The following is a 16,407-nucleotide window of genomic DNA, read 5'->3' on the forward strand; positions in this document are numbered from 1 at the left end:
AGACTTAATTAATATGATGGGGCACAACTTTTAAATAATTAAGGCAGGGGTAAGGAGGATAGCTTTAATATGATTCAAAGTTCCATTTTTTATTAATAGTGAAGCTGGGAATATCTACCCCCCTGGTGATTTATGGATTGATTCCTTGAGGTTTTCTTGCATAAGTTTCATTAAACAAACTAGATATCTAGGTTACCTATTTTGGGTAATGAAACATCTGCAAGAAAACAAGCAAGGACCCCTCATTTCAGCCCTATGCTATAAATATTCTCCTTTATTATCTTCTCCTTATCTATTTTATCCACACCATGCATCATTTTCTACACCTCAAAATTATGTTGCCTTAGCACAGTGGTCCCCAACCTTTTTATCGCCGCGGACCAATCAGCCTTTGATAATTTTACCGTGGCCCGCTGAGCGCGCGCAGGGGTGGGGGCTTTGGGCCACACGTGCGTACCTGCGCGGGGCTCTCTTCCCTGGAGCCTTTGCACACGGCCCAGGAGCTTTTGCGCACGGCCCAGGAGCTTTTGCACACGGCCCAGGAGCCTTTGCGCTTCAGCGTTCATGTCCCCCGGCCGCTGCGCGGCCCGGTGCCAGGTACTCCACGGACCGGGGGTTGGGGACCACTGCCTTAGCAGAATAATACATTTTCTTCTTTTATTATGATTATGGTTATTGTGCTATTTTACTGTATTTTTTTTTTCCTGGTATCTGAGCATAAGCTTCTGTGATTGTCTTTAGAGCAATAATTGTTTAATTAAGAAATGCTGTGATTCTGATAGCCCAATCGTACCCTATCAAGAGTTGACAATCCTACAAGTAAGAAATCTTGGCCAGTAGTAAATAAACTCGCCCCCTCCCCCAATAGATTTGCAATGATTGGTGATCATTATCTGCTTTTAATTTATTTCTGTGCTTTTATTTCCTTTGGCCCACAGTCAAATAAAACAATCATCACTACTGCATGTTGAGAAAAAACAAACAACACCGAAGAACCCAATTTCCACAGATGATATCAGTACGAACTCACTCGCCTTTGTTTTGTGACGTAAGTTCATAAAGAAGAGCTTCAGAGAGCGGTAGAACAGTAGACACAAATCTTCGATTTCTCGGCTCAGTCACACATTTTCCGGCGAGTGGATTGAAAGTGACGAGGCCTCTTAAAATGAGATCGCCCAGTTCCAATTGTTCTGATATTAAACAGGAAGCTGTTCTCCTAGCTGTAGCCATGTGGGTCGTGTTTTAATGTTTTCCCCACTGCCAAATGCTTCGGCTGAACAATATGAATAGCTTAATTTGCCTCCCCCCCATTTTCTCATCCTCGTACCAAAATAAGGGTGGACAGAGCAGGGCTATTAATATGGTCTTCTGGGGTGACAATGTTACCTCCTGATTTAATGAAGTTGTCAGCCCAGGTAGTTCCATAAAAAATCCTTGTTGACCTAATATCTGACAACTATAGGCCTCTGTGGGTAGAAACCAAAGGCTCTGACCTCTGCTCCGAACAGGGGCTTTGCAGGGAATGGGGCTTTGGAGAACTACCCTGTTTCCCCCAAAATAAGACATCCCCTGATAATAAGCCCAATCGGGCTTTTGAGCACATGGCAATAAGGCCAAGCACTTATTTCAGGGTTCAAAAAAATATAAGTCTTATTTTTGGCAAAACACAGTAAGTCTTTTGCTGCTCACTGCCAGGACCCCTAAGCTCTCTTACAATGGACATCAGAAGTGAGGACTTCATGGTCTTGAAGCTTTCTAGGAAAGCACAGGCACAGTAACAAGGATAAACCTTAACCCCCCCTCCATCTGCCCCACCAGTGGATACTTCTCTTCAACGACTGAGTCTCTAAAGCTGAAAGTGGTCAATTTCCCTCTCTCTGTCTGGGAGGTAGGAAGGTCATGGAAGTTTCTGAAGATGTTTGATTGATCATTGTAGCTTTCACTCTGAGTAAAACTGAGGAGTGGCTGTTTGTCTGCAATCCGAGATGGGACTCAATCAGTAGTGGGTTTCAATTTTGGCAGCTACTGGTTCGCTCATGGGCGCATTCGCACGCATGCTCGCACGCATGCAACGCTTCTGCGCATGTGCAGAGATGTCCGGGTGGGTGGGTGGAGCCTCCTGCCACTGCCGCTACCAGTTCGCCTGATCCGGGTGAAATAAAAGTTCTGGAACAGGGAAGGGAAGGAGATGGAGATGACATCAGGAAGAGAAAGACATCAGTCAATTTCATTGCTAAATTACTCCAGCAGGGGGTGTCAAACTGGCGGCCCACCCCAGCTCCACGAATGGGAAAAATACCACAAAAAAATCACATGACGGCACTGTGACATGGCGAGTTTGACACCTGTGCTCCAAGTTCAAATCTTTATTGTTGGTGCACAACATATGTACAATGAGATTGGTTGAGTTCCCTCAGGGCACGCCCCCTCCAACACAATACAACTCACAGTGAAGACAGAAAATCTCTAACCCAATAAATCATATTAACAAAACACTATTGCACCAGTGTGAACATGTTTCACGTTGCACCGGCCCTGCAAGTCCATTGTATTACATACTGTAGTTTATGATGTTATTTTGCATTCAGGAGTCTGAAAGCCCACGAATTAAAAGCTGTTCTTCAGCCTGTTCGTGCTGCTGGCTCTGCTTCTATATCTCCTTCCCGATGGTAGGAGGGGAAAGAAGTGGTGACCAGGGTGAGAGTCATCCCTGAGAATTTTCCTCACTCCAAGGGAATATCCTAGAAAAGCTGATCAGCAATCACACAAAACTGCTCATGTGTTGCACAATAAAAGCGGTTCAGGCAAACCAATGAAATTAGCCCAAATGAAAGCCTGAGAGCAATGTGTTAGCTGGGGTTTGTCATGGGAAGGTGTCAGAATGGCAACATATGGAATCCAGGTTCACCTCTATGCTTAGCCACAATGCTTCACAAGGTTGGAGGTCATCTCTTCCAACTTCCATCAGGACATTGGTAATGGATGACCAACAACTTTCTTGACATCATCTTTAGCCATTGGACAACTCACAGTATGTGTGACCGCCTGTTCTATTGACTGACAGCAGGGGTGAAATCTACTCTACTTACCTTCCACTTCCGGTTCGGAAGTGCATGCGCCGCGTAAGCTCGCTTGCTTCACTCGCGCACATGCGCGTGTCATATGCGTGCACAGACCCTCTGCGCATGTGCAGAGGGTAAAAAACACATTACTTCCTGGTTAAAACCAGGAAGTAACGACACTTGGGCGGGTGGGCGGAGCCTCGTGCCGCTATCGTTACCGGTTCTCCGAACTACTGGCCACGATCGCTATCGGATCACCCGATCCGGTTCAAACCAGGAGCATTTCACCCCTGGCTGACACTGTATACAGTCAGAAATCTCTTCCTGACCTCCAGTTGCAAACTAATTTCTTGTAGTTTTAACACACTGGTTAAAAAAAAAAAAAATCAGGAGGAGCCTGGTAACACCATTCCTGGTGAAAACACATTTAATTAAAAGGCAGAAGCTTTCATGAGTTGCAACTCACTGCATCAGATGCCCAGGGCGGTGACTAGACTGATGTTGGCTTTAAATTAGATTGAAGTGGGGAGGGGAGGTGGGGGGGGGATAGGTTGGTTATTCAGATTCAGAAATCATGTGATTACAAGGACCTAATCAATTAATAAATGTAATCTGTTAAAACCCAGATTACATTGAGAGTTTCTGAGGCTGCCTGAAGCTTTGAGTGTATGTGAGGTCAACAATGTCTCACTCAGTGACACTGTTAAAAACCCCACTTTTCCAAAATGTTTATTTGTTCCATATACTACAAGATGAACCCAAAGATAAGCGCAAAATTTATGTTGCTAAGCAAGACAGTTGTTAAGTGAGTTTTGCCCCATTTTACAATCTTTCTTGCCTCCGTTGTTGCTATAGTTAATTTAGTTACATTGCTGTTAAGTGAATCTGGCTTCCCCATTGATTTTACTTGTCAGAAGGTCGCAAAAAGTGATCACATGACCCCGGGACACCGCAACTGTCATAAATACATGCCAGTTGCCAAGCATCAAACTTGGATCACATGACCACAGGAATGCTGCAATTGTCATCAGTGTGAAAAATCGTTATAAGTCACTTTTTTCAGTGTCGTCGTAACTTTGAACAATCACTAAATGAATGGCTGTAAATCAATGACTACCTGTAATTGCCTAAAATGTATAGGTTAGTACTAGCCATGGATTACATGCTGCAATCTTGTAGACATGGCTGAAAGATAGAAGAAGTGAGAAATCTATGCCAGAAATAAAGGTTTAAAAAAAAAAAAAGATTTGTGATATATTTAAAGAAATGGAGGATTTCACTGCTTTAGGTCTGAATGTACAGATGGAAGATGTAAGGCTTCAGATTCCACCCACCTCACTGACATAATGAACATTTGAGAAGGGATGTGCAGAGTAGCTGCCTGTCATAGTGTTTATTTGAAGGAATAAACAATTTCCTTTAATAAAAAAAAATCAGCTTTTAAAATAAAAGAAAAGCCGCCAACAAGAGAAACCTCTTTGAAATTGCACCCCCATATATTATTTTCTGCCATGTGTATCATTAGTCCCTATGGGACTGAATTCTAAATAAAAACCCTGTATATTTTCTGTATTCCTTGTCTGTTTTGGGATTCAACAAAAATGAAAAGAATTGATTTGGACAAAAAGTATTAACTTTTTTGTTGTTGTTTTCTTCCTCTCCCCTCCTTCCTTTCAGAGTACAACTGTTCCTATTTCACACACTTTGTCTCAGGAGAAAGCACTGAGATCTTTCAAGTATCAACACAACGAGGTAAGAAAAATTGGTAAGCAGGCAATCTCTGCATTGCAACAGTAATATACCTTATGCCAAAACGCACCCAGTTCATCAGATTGGGATCCAGCTCCAAACAAATATGGGTTAGTTAAACCGGCTATGGAGGAAGATGTCTAAGGGTACAGATGAAAGAGATGAAGAGTCATATCACAGACTTATGGAAAGATGAACCTGAAGTCAGCCCCATCAGCTCTGGAGGAACATATTGAGTAGTCTTCCTTATCATGCTTTCCTCCACTTGTGTTGGCATCAACACTGAGAATTCTGATGGAATACAGGACAGAATACAGAACAACAAAGTTGGGAGGGATCTTGTAGGTCTTCTAGTCTAATCTTGTAGGTCTTCTAGTCCAATCCCCTGCTCAATCAGGAGCCTCTAGGCCATTCTGGACAAATAGCTGCCCACTGCAGTCCCTTCTTAAAAGACTCCAGTGATATAGCACCCTCAACTTCTGGAGGCAAGCTATTCCAATGATCGTTTTCACTTTTCAGTTCTGAGAACGGTAACCTTAATACATCAGATGGAGCAGAGGGAAAACTTACACCCACGTACAGTGGTGAAATCCTCCGCCGGTCGCCATCGGTTCGCTGCCTGCACATGCGCGCTGCATGCATACATGTGCAGTGCATGCCGGACGCACGCTGCATGCACGCACATGCGCAGTCTGCACTGGACACACGCTGTGTGCGCATGCACAGTCCACACCAAACACACGCTTTTGGATTTCCTGCTCTTTTTTTTTACTTTTAAAGCATTTTTTTACTACCAGTTCTCTGGAATTGGTAGTTAAAAATGCTTTAAAAAGTAAAAAAAAAAGTTCCGAAGATCAGCTGAGCAACGCGCGATCGTAGGAACTTTTTTTTTTACTTTTTCAGCATTTTTTTACTACCGGTTTGGGCGAACTGTCCCAAACCGGTAGCATTTCACCCCTGCCCACATATGTCTATGGAGATTCTCAGTCATCCAGGTCATGGTTGTTCCAAAGGTGCTTTTTCAAAAGGCAACTGGACTTTGTTTTTCCTTGAAGACGTTTTGCTTCTCATCCAAGAAGATTCTTGCATGGGAAGAACTGAAGAAGCTTCTTGGATGGGAAGCAAAGCCTCTTCAAGGAAAAACAAAGTTCAGCTGGCTTTTGAAAAAGCACCTTTGGATTACACCAGAGGTGGGTTTCAGCAGGTTCTGACCAGTTCTGAAGAACCGGTAGCGGAAATTTTGAGTAGTTTGGAAAATTGGTAGTAAAAATTCTGACTGGCTCCACCCCCATCTATTCTCTGCCTCCCGAGTCCCAGCTGATCGGGAGGAAATGGGGATTTTGCAGTATCCTTCCCCTGGAGTGAGGAGGGAATGGAGGTTTTACAGTATCCTTCCCCTGCCATGTCTACCAAGCCACGCCTACCAAGCCATGCCACGCTCACCAAGCCACACTCACAGAACCGGTAGTAAAAAAATTTGAAACCCACTACTGGGTTACACCCACATAAGAATTTCTTGCTTGACAGGCTTTTTTAGATGGTGAAAATACCAGACCTGAAATTCCTAAATATAATGAGAATCATTTCCATTTGTTCTAAGAGAAGATCACACTTAAAGAATTCGCCAAAGTTCTTCCTCTTTACTCAGAATAAATGAGTGGCAGCCAGCCCTTGCTGCTTTCAGCATGGGAGAAGAGCCCTTAGGTTTCTCTCATTAGGAAAGCTTTTCCTAGTCTCATATTTGTAAGTGAACTCTTTCAGCAGTACATCTGGATGACCCAATACTTCATTACAGCATTGCGAAGTTGAAATAGCTTTATTGCAATTGTGCAGTGAATGTGCTTTAATGATCCCTCTGGGTTAATAATTTATTTCTGGGGTGATATTTTTAAACAGATTCACTTGCTGTATCTGTGAAGAAAGGTATGCATGTCATACATCTTTGTTTTTAGTCTTAAGAATGATTTAACATATGACTCCTATGGCAAGACCTATTTGCGAGACCGCCTGCTGCTACCGATAACCTCCCACCGGCCAATACGCTCTCACAGAGAGGGCCTCCTCGGGGTGCTGTCGGTCAGGCAATGTCAGCTGGCGGCCCCCAGGGGGCGAGCCTTCTCTGTGGGGGCACCCGCCCTGTGGAATGAGCTGCCTCCTGGAATACGATTGATCCCGGACCTCCGGACCTTCCGTAAAGCCCTGAAGACGTTTTTATTTCATCAAGCCAGCCTAGCCTAAATGGTTTTTAATTGGGATTTTAAATTTTATGGATTTGGGGTTTTAAATTGGGTAGCCAATGATTTAATTCTTTTAATTATCTTAACTTTTGCATTTGTATGTTTTTTAATTTTGGCTGTTCACCGCCCTGAGTCCCTTCTGGGAGAAGGGCGGTATACAAATTAAATAAATAAATAAATAAATAAGAGTCTAGCTGGAATTTATAAATGCAGGCAGGGGTCTCCAAAGTTGGCCACTTTAAGACTTGTGGACATCAACTCCCAGAATTCCTATGCTGACTGGGTTGCCAAGATAGGAGACCCCTGTATTAATGAACCTGCAAGTGTTGATGTAAAAGTTGACTAGACTGAGCCTGAGGGAGCAGGGGTGAAATCCAGCAGGTTCTGACAGGTTCTGGAGAACTGGTAGCGGAAATTTTGAGTAGTTTGGAGAACTGGCAAATATCACCTCTGGCTGGCCCCAAGTAGGGTGGGAATGGAGATTTTGCAGTATTCTTCCCCTGCCACGCCAACCAAGCCACGCCCAGCAAGCCACACCACACCTACCAAGCCACCTCCACAGAACCGTTAGTAAAAAAAAATTGAATTTCACCACTGTGAGGGAGAAGACAAATGTGTCATCAGTCTTGAGCCCCTTCATGGCCACAGGAGATCTAAATCCAGTCCACCTTGAATTCCATTGACTCTTAATCTACCACCAATTTGCTTTGACCATTACTAGTTCAGATTCTTGTAGAGAGCTTAAGCTTGCAATAAATCTTTTTTATAGGTCATTTTGAGCTGCCCGGACTTCTGATTTCCCGCTCTTGACAGTTATTTTGCAATGGAGGGCTGACTCATGAAATGATGAAATTGAGAAGATGTATCCGAGCCCTGCTCTCAGCATCCCCATGTGCCTGGCTGACATTAAAGAGCAAAGTGTTGATTAATGTGATGGGCAGGAGGCAGTTCCAACCTTATCTGGAACTGAAACCCTGCTGGGACAGAATGGGAGATACCGAGAGCTTTGCAAGCACATTTTATTCTAGAATGTTAGCGTGTTTTCTAAATGTCTTTGAAATCTTTCTGCTGGATCCACAAAACATCTCTAATAAGGAGGTAGAAAAATTAGAGCAGCTGGATTTCTATGAGCTTTTTCTCCTTCCTAATTTAACTAGTGTCTGTAGGAGACGATTCTAGAAATGAAACAGAAGATGACAGGATCATTTACATCCGATTCATCTACATGAGGAAAAAGCAAACTATTACCCAATTTAATCTGGTATTCTAAAACAATTTGTTTTATGCTGTAAGCAGGGGTGAAATCCAGAAGGTTCTGACAGGTTCTGGAGAACCGGTAGCGGAAATTTTGAGTAGTTTGGAGAACCAGCAAATACCACCTCTGGCTGGCCCCAGAGTGTGGTGGGAATGGAGATTTTGCAATATCCTTCCCCCAGGAGTGAGGAGGGAATGGGGATTTTGTAGTATCCTTCCCCTTGAGTGGGGAGGGAATAGAGATTTTGCAGTGTCCTTCCCCTGCCACACCGACCAAGCCACACCATGCCCACCAAGCTATGCCCACAGAACCAGTAGTAAAAAAATTTGGATTTCACCACTGGCTGTAAGGAAATTAACACCCTCATCCTTATTTGTTGTATTATTTTGTTACAGTTCAAGAATCTCCTTCAGATGTTTCACGCCTTAGTATTTTCAAGTCTGTATATTCAATAGACTGTTAGCCTTTATAGGCTTGCTACTACAGGTAGTCCTCCACTTACAACCACAATTGAGCCCAACATTTGTGTTGTTAAGTGAGACATTTGTTAAGTGCGTTTTGTCCCATTTTTACAACCTGTCTTGCCACAGTTGCTAAGTGAATCACCACAGTTGATAAGTTAGTAACATGGTTGTTAAGTGAAACCGGCATGCCCATTGATTTTGCTCGTCAAAGTCAAAAGGTTGCAAAAAAAGTGATCACATGACCTTGGGACACAGCAATGGTCATAAGTATGAGTCAGCTGCCAAGTACCTGAATTTTGATCATATGATCATGGGGATACTACAAAGGTCATAAGTGTGAAAAAGGCTCATAAGTCACTTTTTAAAGTGCCGTTGTAACTTTGAACAGTCACTAAATGAACTCAAGGGCTACCTGTATTGAAATGAGAGCCAGTTTGGCTCAGTGATTAAGACACGAGGCTAGAAGCCAGGCGATTGGGACTTCTAGTCCCACCTTAGGCACAAAGCCAGCTTGGGTAATTTTGGGCCAATCATTCTCTCTCTGCCCCAGGAAGCAGGCAAGGGCAAACCACTTACCAGAAAAACCTTGAGAAAAAAATTGCAGGGATAGAGTAGAAAAGAAATGGTGGCGAAGCCAGGCTGGTGGATTTATGGTCAAGAAGTATCTTTTAACTATCCTTAAGTCTAAAGAGGTGAATCAGAAGGATGTATCTGCCATTGGTTTACATATTTACAATTGAAAGAAAGTTTTAAATCAGACAAAAAGAGTGATGGGTTTCATTTTGTGAAAAATGAATTGGAAATCCTACTGTGCGGTAGTGATGAACATATTATTGCCAAGGTCTATAAACTATTATTGAATTTGAATTTGGAGAATGAACATGTAAAGCACTGCATGATTAAGTGGGCAAGGAACTTTGGATATAATGTCATGCTTGAACAATGGGAGAATATGTGGACGAAAGATTTAAAAGTTACTCTAAATTATAATTTAAAAGAAAAATTTTATGAGATGATGTATCGTTGGTATTTAACACCAGATAAGTTGTCAAGAATATATAAAGATATTTCAAAATGAATGTTGGAAATGCAAAAATAAAGAAGGGATCTTTTATCACTTACGGGGGACATGTGACAAAGCAAAGAAATATTGGAGTAGGATTCCCATCTTAATACAAAAGATTCTCAAAATGAATATAAAGATAAAACCAGAAACTTTTTTGCGGGGTTTAATGGAAAAAGATTCGGAAAAATGTTTTGGAACTTTGGTGCTATATATATTGACAGCAGCAAAATTACTTTATGCCAGTGGTGAAATTCAAATTTTTTTACTACTGGGTCTGTGGGCATGGCTTGGTGGGCATGGTGTGGCTTGGTGGGCGTGGCAGGGGAAGGATACTGCAAAATCTCCATTCCCATCCCACTCCAGGGGAAGGATACTGCAAAATCCCCATTCCCTCCCCACTCCTGGGGGAAGGATATTGCAAAATCTCCATTCCCAACCCACTCTGGGACCAGGCAGAGGTGGTATTTGCCAGTTCTCCGAACTACTCAAAATTTCCGCTACTGATTCTCCAGAACTTGTCAGAACCTGCTGGATTTCACCCCTGCTTTATGCCCAAAAATGGAAGGACAGTTTGATTCCCACAATGAATGAATGGCTGCAGGAGTTGATGGAGTTAGCAGAGATGGCTAAACTGATTGCTTTGATTAAAGACAAAAACACAACTACTTTTGTAACCGCTTCTGGACTTTGTGCTCAAGGTGGAAAAAAAATGAAACTGATTTGGGATTTGTTGTTATAGAAATGGCTAGTTCATACTATTATCTAAAAGCAGAAAGTTAAGGTTTGATGTTATTAAACAACAGGGAGTCAGAAGTGAACTCTTTTTCTTTCTTTTTCCCCTTTTTCCTACATTTTTCCCTTCCCTTTTCCCTCTCCTATCTTTCCTATTATTTTCTTTTTTCATTTTTTTTCTTACATTACTAATAATAATATCAGGGATTTGAGAAGACACAGACAAGTTCTGTTGAAGTGATCTATTTGATCATAATGATCTGCTATTATTCACTTCAGAGAAAATCCTGTGAATGCATGAAATGAAAGAAAGAAGAAATGTACAAAGCATCTCAAAAGCATTTTTTTTTTAAAAAAAAATTAAAATTAAAAATATTTTTAATATACATATGTCATAAGCCCCAGGTGCCTTCTTCCTGTTTAAATTCTACGAAAGAGATAAAACTGCCGGATCAGTATAAATGTGGACTGTAAAATGGGAAGCTCAGAAATCTTTCTCCTGTTCTCCTGCAGCTGTCCCCAAATTCTTTTCTCCCAACTATGATTATGCCCAATATCCAAGTTCAGCTGAGTAAAAACTTTGAAAAAGAAAGGTGAAAAGATAACCAGCAGACAATCGGGTGGATTATTGTATCTTTGCCCATTTTGCTATTAAGAAAAAGGTGGGATTTATAGCCTCTCTTTTCCTTCTCAATTTGTAAGTGGTGTTCTATTTCGGAACCCAGAGATTTGTCCCTGCCATATCATATTCGTTTCTCAGAGCAGAAATTAATGTGTCATCCGGAGCTTATTATGATTTTTCCTAGAAAATCGGACAAGGAAGAAGGGAAATCTGTTACCCACTGAACCAGGAACACTACAATTTCATTCATAGTTTCACTATCTCACGTTTAAGGCTGAATTGTTGCCTTGGCCCCCATCATGCATTGCACAGTTAGCTTACGTTTCTCCTATTTCTGAAGCCCTTCCCTTCTGATTGCCCAGAGGGAAACTGTTGTAGTCCGGCCGGTGGCCGGCAGAGCTGGCAGCAGAGTCGGACAGTGAGGAGGTTGGGGAGGAACATGGGCCAGTCCTGGAGTCTGGGGAAGGCTCGGATGAGGGCTCTGCATCAGAGGCAGAGAAAGGGTCATCTGGAAGGTACTTGCTGCCTCCGGAGCCTCCAGAGTCGGACCTTAGTGAGGCATAGAACAGAGGGGAGCCTGTTCCCAGTGCGCGCATGCGCAGAGCTGCCAGAAGGCAAGAACAGCTAAAACAAAAGGGATTACTCGGGAGTAGGGCTTGGAGATGATTGGCCCCTCCCATAAGACTTAAAAGAGGAGCAAAGGCATGTGGGCCTTTGCAGGAATCAACATTGTTAATTCTGTTCAGTTTAAAGTCTGAAGCTCTGTTTGATTCTGGACTCCGTGTGGCTTTGTCAATTAAGGCTTTGGCAGCTAATTGACAAGGGAGAGAAAGGTGGGTGATTATCAGCCTTATCCCGAAGGACTCTTTACAACTATTTGGGACTCAACTGTGAATGAACAGAATTCACAGCTGTTGCAATAAAAACGGTTTTTGGGACTACTTGTGTGTTTTACTGACTCAGGAAGCCCGTTCAGAACAGAAACATAGCTCTTATAGTAGAAGTCCACAAGGATGTCCACCAGGATATAGACGGCAGTCAGAACGGTGTGGCATAGATATAAAAACCAGGCAGAGCTTTGACTGTTGTGACCACCATCTTAACTTTTCAGACTGTCCACTGTGGACAATCCTTGGATAGCTGGTGGTAGGTTCTTGCTTTTGCGTTGCTTCCCCATTGCGATTAGAAGATTTGTCAATGACCATTTCCTTTTGATGGGGTGCTTGGTGGCTTTCTTGCAGACATTTCATTACCAAGCTAGATAACATCATCAGTGCTTTCCCCTTTTTTTTTTTGCCTCTTCAGAATACAGCATTTCTGCAGCTGCCATTGCCGTCTTCAGCGTGGGCTTTTCCATCATCGGAACCATTTGTGTCCTCTTGTCCTTCCGGAAGAAGATGGATTACCTCTTGAGGCCAGCTGCCATGTTCTATACGTTTGCAGGTGGGAAGGAAGAAATAGGGACATCAACTTTACTGCATGGGTCACAGTTAGGTAGGACGGGAAGAAGGGAGATGGTGGAAGACCAACATGATTAAAAGGAAGGTGGTGATGGTGCAAAGAGCTCTGCCAGTTTAATCCAGAAGTCTAGAAATATCTAGTAGTTAACCTGGAATTCAGTTCAGCGTAAAACTAAGAAAGAACAAGTCAGTGGCCTTGGGCTTCCGTTCCTTGCTCACTGCTTTCTTTTCCCCTCTCCCCAGGCCTGTGTATCATCATATCTGTGGAAGTTATGAGGCAATCGGTCAAAAAGATGATCGCGAGTGATGACACAGACTGGATAGAGTACTACTACTCCTGGTCCTTCGCCTGTGCCTGTGCCTCTTTCGTCTTGCTGTTCCTCTGTGGAGTGGCCCTTCTGCTCATCTCCTTGCCTCGCATGCCACAGAACCCATGGGAGACTTGCATGGATGCCGAGCCAGAGCATTAAGTGTTGCCAGCTCATGTTGCCACTTCAGCCATATCATATCCCTCCTCAATGGCCAGCTATATATAGAGAGAGATGACCTCCAGGAGTTGGTATGGGAATATCTTTGGATCATTTCTCTCTACTGAGAGAACAGGAGCTGAATGCAAAATCCTGAGATAAAAGAAGTGATGAAGATTACCTCTTTTGATAAGATGTACAAGGACTTGGCCTGATTGTACTGCTGGATTGTTAACACAGCCTGAAAAAGTTGGTATAAATGTCACTGAATAGAAATATAGACTTAAGAAAGAGAGAAAATTTGTCTAAATAGGAGTTGTGGTCACTCTTTTAGGGACAAGCAACCTGAATGCCCACTTGATTTTTTGGGTTATAGCCCCATTAATCCTTCATAATTGGCCATGTTAACAGAGGCCCATAGGATATGTAATCCAAAATATCTGGTGGACTCCTTCCCCATTTGATTAACCGTAGAAATGACAAAGGGAAAAAAAACTCTAAATCATATTTTGTCAGTGTATACTTTTTTCCTCCATCTGTAAATAATCTTACTACCAATTTGGAGGCACTCATAATGTTATTAAGCACATTACAAAAATAGATTCTAAAAAAAGATGTTGGATAACATGAAGACAGAAGAATCTCTAAGGCATATGCTTAGAGTCAACAGTGATGATTTTTATTATACTTCTTATATGTCAGCTAGTAATTTGTTGAGCTGGTATGATTGGGGAATGACAGAGACAAGGAAATTGAATAATAATGATGATTTTGAAAACCAAATCAAATTATGCAGAGGGAAGCCAGCAAGGGATCTGCTCCAATCATCAGCTAATATTTTTAACTACAGTCTTCCTGCATCTGCCACTGTCCAGATATTTTTGACCACAATTCCCAGCTGATCCCATCAGCTGGCTTTGCTGGTGGTGAATTACAAATGGTGGCCGAATTGGGGAACGCTATTCAATATCTTCAACGGTTCTAGAACAGCGGCAGTCACATTCCACAAATAGCCAACATGATTTTAGCAGAGAAAAGAAACAAAAGACACAGTAGGCACATTTGAGCATTTCATAGCATTTGCAGCCTGGTTAGCATTTGTAGAGGAGAAGAAGCTATTAAACTGGTTGAGTGCAGGAGGTAAGAAGTTATAAAGGTTGATTCAGCCAGCCATCCTTCCGAGGTGGGTAAAATGAGGACCCAAATTGTTGGGGGCAATATGCTGACTCTGTAAACTGCTTAGAGAGGGCTGTAAAGCACTGTGAAGCTGTATATAAGTCTAAATGCTATTGCTATATTGCTATTGCTAAATGTTTCAGATCAGGTGACAGAAGAACACCTGCCCAAGAAGCCCCCCTCCAAAAAAACCTTGGACATCCACAAACCCAAAGAAGACAAGGACTAAAATTATAGACACCTGTCTTAGAAAGCAAGGGCAGGGAAATAAGCTTTCTAGTCTCAAAAATAATATTGTGGTTGCTTTTATAACAAGTTAGAACTGAATAATTTAACAGTCAGCCTGTGTAATATGGATTCAGTTTGCAATTTAAAAATCACTAAACAAAGTATAATAAAGCAGATAGCGTCATTATAATATTCCGTCGCATTTTTAATATCAACGTATAGAGCAGTATATAAAAGCGTCAATTGGATACAGTCTCTGAGGTGGGAAATCCGACCAAAATGAAATAAAATGGAGCAATTACTTCCTGTGATTTGGAAACTATACTTCTGTTGATGCAGCCTAAAATTGCATTTGGCATTATTGCAGCTACATCACACAGCTGGCTCGTATTCCCTTTGAAATCAATTATTATTTTGCGATCTTTTTCACAGACATCATTAACAACACAAGTATCCCCCATCCAATCATTGTGTGTATGGTTTTTGGTTATTAAGCTAAGGATTGTTTTCCTTACAGTGAGCTGCTTCTACTAATAGCTTACTCCATAAGTAGCACCTTCTTTCTTTGGATTCATAAATCCCCACCTTTTCTTGTCACCTGGCATGTGGCCATTTCATCCTATACTTTGACATTTCTTTAGACTGCTACAAGCTTGCAAAAAAAAAAAAATATGCCAATTTATTCCGGCAAGGAGCCGTGCCCATAAGCATTGCAACTCACAATTGCAGACTCCCCTTTTCACTTTTGCCTCTTAGAGCGTAATCTGTTGAAAAGCTTTTATTTCTTCTTGTTCCCTTCCCAGGATCTTAGATTAGCCATGTATAAATGCCTGATGCAGAAACAAAAAAGTTGTTAGGGATTCCTCCCAGTTCACATCAAATCTTAAAAGCAAATTCTTTTCATTATTCACTCATTCATTGAGCTTGTTGCAGGAACGGAGCTGCCTTATCGTTCTCATGTCTTTGCTTATTCAGCAGAAAGCAGTCCCTCGATCACCCACAATGGACGATTGGCAGCTCTTATAGGAGATGATTTTTTTCATCCCTCCTAACCTCACACTCGGAACACACTCCGATCATTCCCCTCTTCATCTCCCATGGCAAATTCCTGTTAACCCTACCTCTACAGGCAGTCCTCGATTTATGACCACAACTGAGCCCAAAATGTACGTTGCTAAGTGAGACATTTGTTGAATTAAGTGAATCTGGTTTCCCCTCTGACTTTGCATTGTCAGAAGGTTGCAGAAGGTGATCATATGACCCTGGGACTCTGCAACCATCATAAAAACGTGCCAGTTTCCAAGCATCTGAATATTGATCACATGATCATCAAGGTATGATCACACGCAACCATCATAAGTGTGAAAAACAGTTCATAAGTCACTTTTTCCACTGCTGTTGTAACCCTGAATGGTCACTAAGTGAACTGTTGTAAGTTGAGGACTACCTGTATTTGGATAGTCCCATCACATTGTCCGTGATTTCTCTGGTGGCGTTAAAAACCCATAATTTCCTTTGTTATTTTCGCTGTTTGTTGGCATTCTTTGAGATACCTTTTCTTGCCCTTTCTCGCTTCCTTTTTAAAAATTAAGAAAAAAATTGAGACGGGGTTAATTTGGGGTGTACCAAGGAACAAATTAGCTGACAGGTTGCCCCAGGTGTCGTCTTAGGGACTCCAGATCTTTGCCAATTACAGTTACAGCTTCCAATATTTCTGCCAATATAACTCAAGAGGACTACATATTAGCAACCTGTCTTGATTCATCTCTCAGAAGGCAGATATTTCAATATTTACAATTTTCTGCCTATTGCAATTATGTCATCAGCTCACACTCCCCCCAAAATTGCTGAATGTGCCAATTACTGCTAATAGCATAGAAAATGCTTTT

The 16,407-nt window shown here is 42.1% G+C and overlaps 1 protein-coding gene across 1 annotated transcript in view; it reads left to right on the plus strand.

The window, feature by feature from the left end:
* CACNG1 (calcium voltage-gated channel auxiliary subunit gamma 1) overlaps positions 1 to 14,803 on the plus strand; it is a 28,007-nt gene extending 13,204 nt beyond the window's left edge. The window contains exons 2-4 of the mRNA XM_070934747.1: positions 4,740 to 4,814; positions 12,493 to 12,630; positions 12,891 to 14,803. Coding sequence (XP_070790848.1) covers positions 4,740 to 4,814; positions 12,493 to 12,630; positions 12,891 to 13,117 — 440 coding nt within the window. The 3' untranslated portion in view covers positions 13,118 to 14,803. The remainder of the gene's footprint in view (positions 1 to 4,739; positions 4,815 to 12,492; positions 12,631 to 12,890) is intronic.
* The last annotated feature ends 1,604 nt before the right edge of the window (positions 14,804 to 16,407 follow it).

This window comes from Pituophis catenifer, unplaced genomic scaffold (genome assembly GCF_029215685.1).
Source record: "Pituophis catenifer annectens isolate HBS135680 unplaced genomic scaffold, rPitCat1.0.hap2 SCAF_2, whole genome shotgun sequence".
In the NCBI taxonomy this organism is placed as follows: domain Eukaryota; kingdom Metazoa; phylum Chordata; class Lepidosauria; order Squamata; family Colubridae; genus Pituophis; species Pituophis catenifer.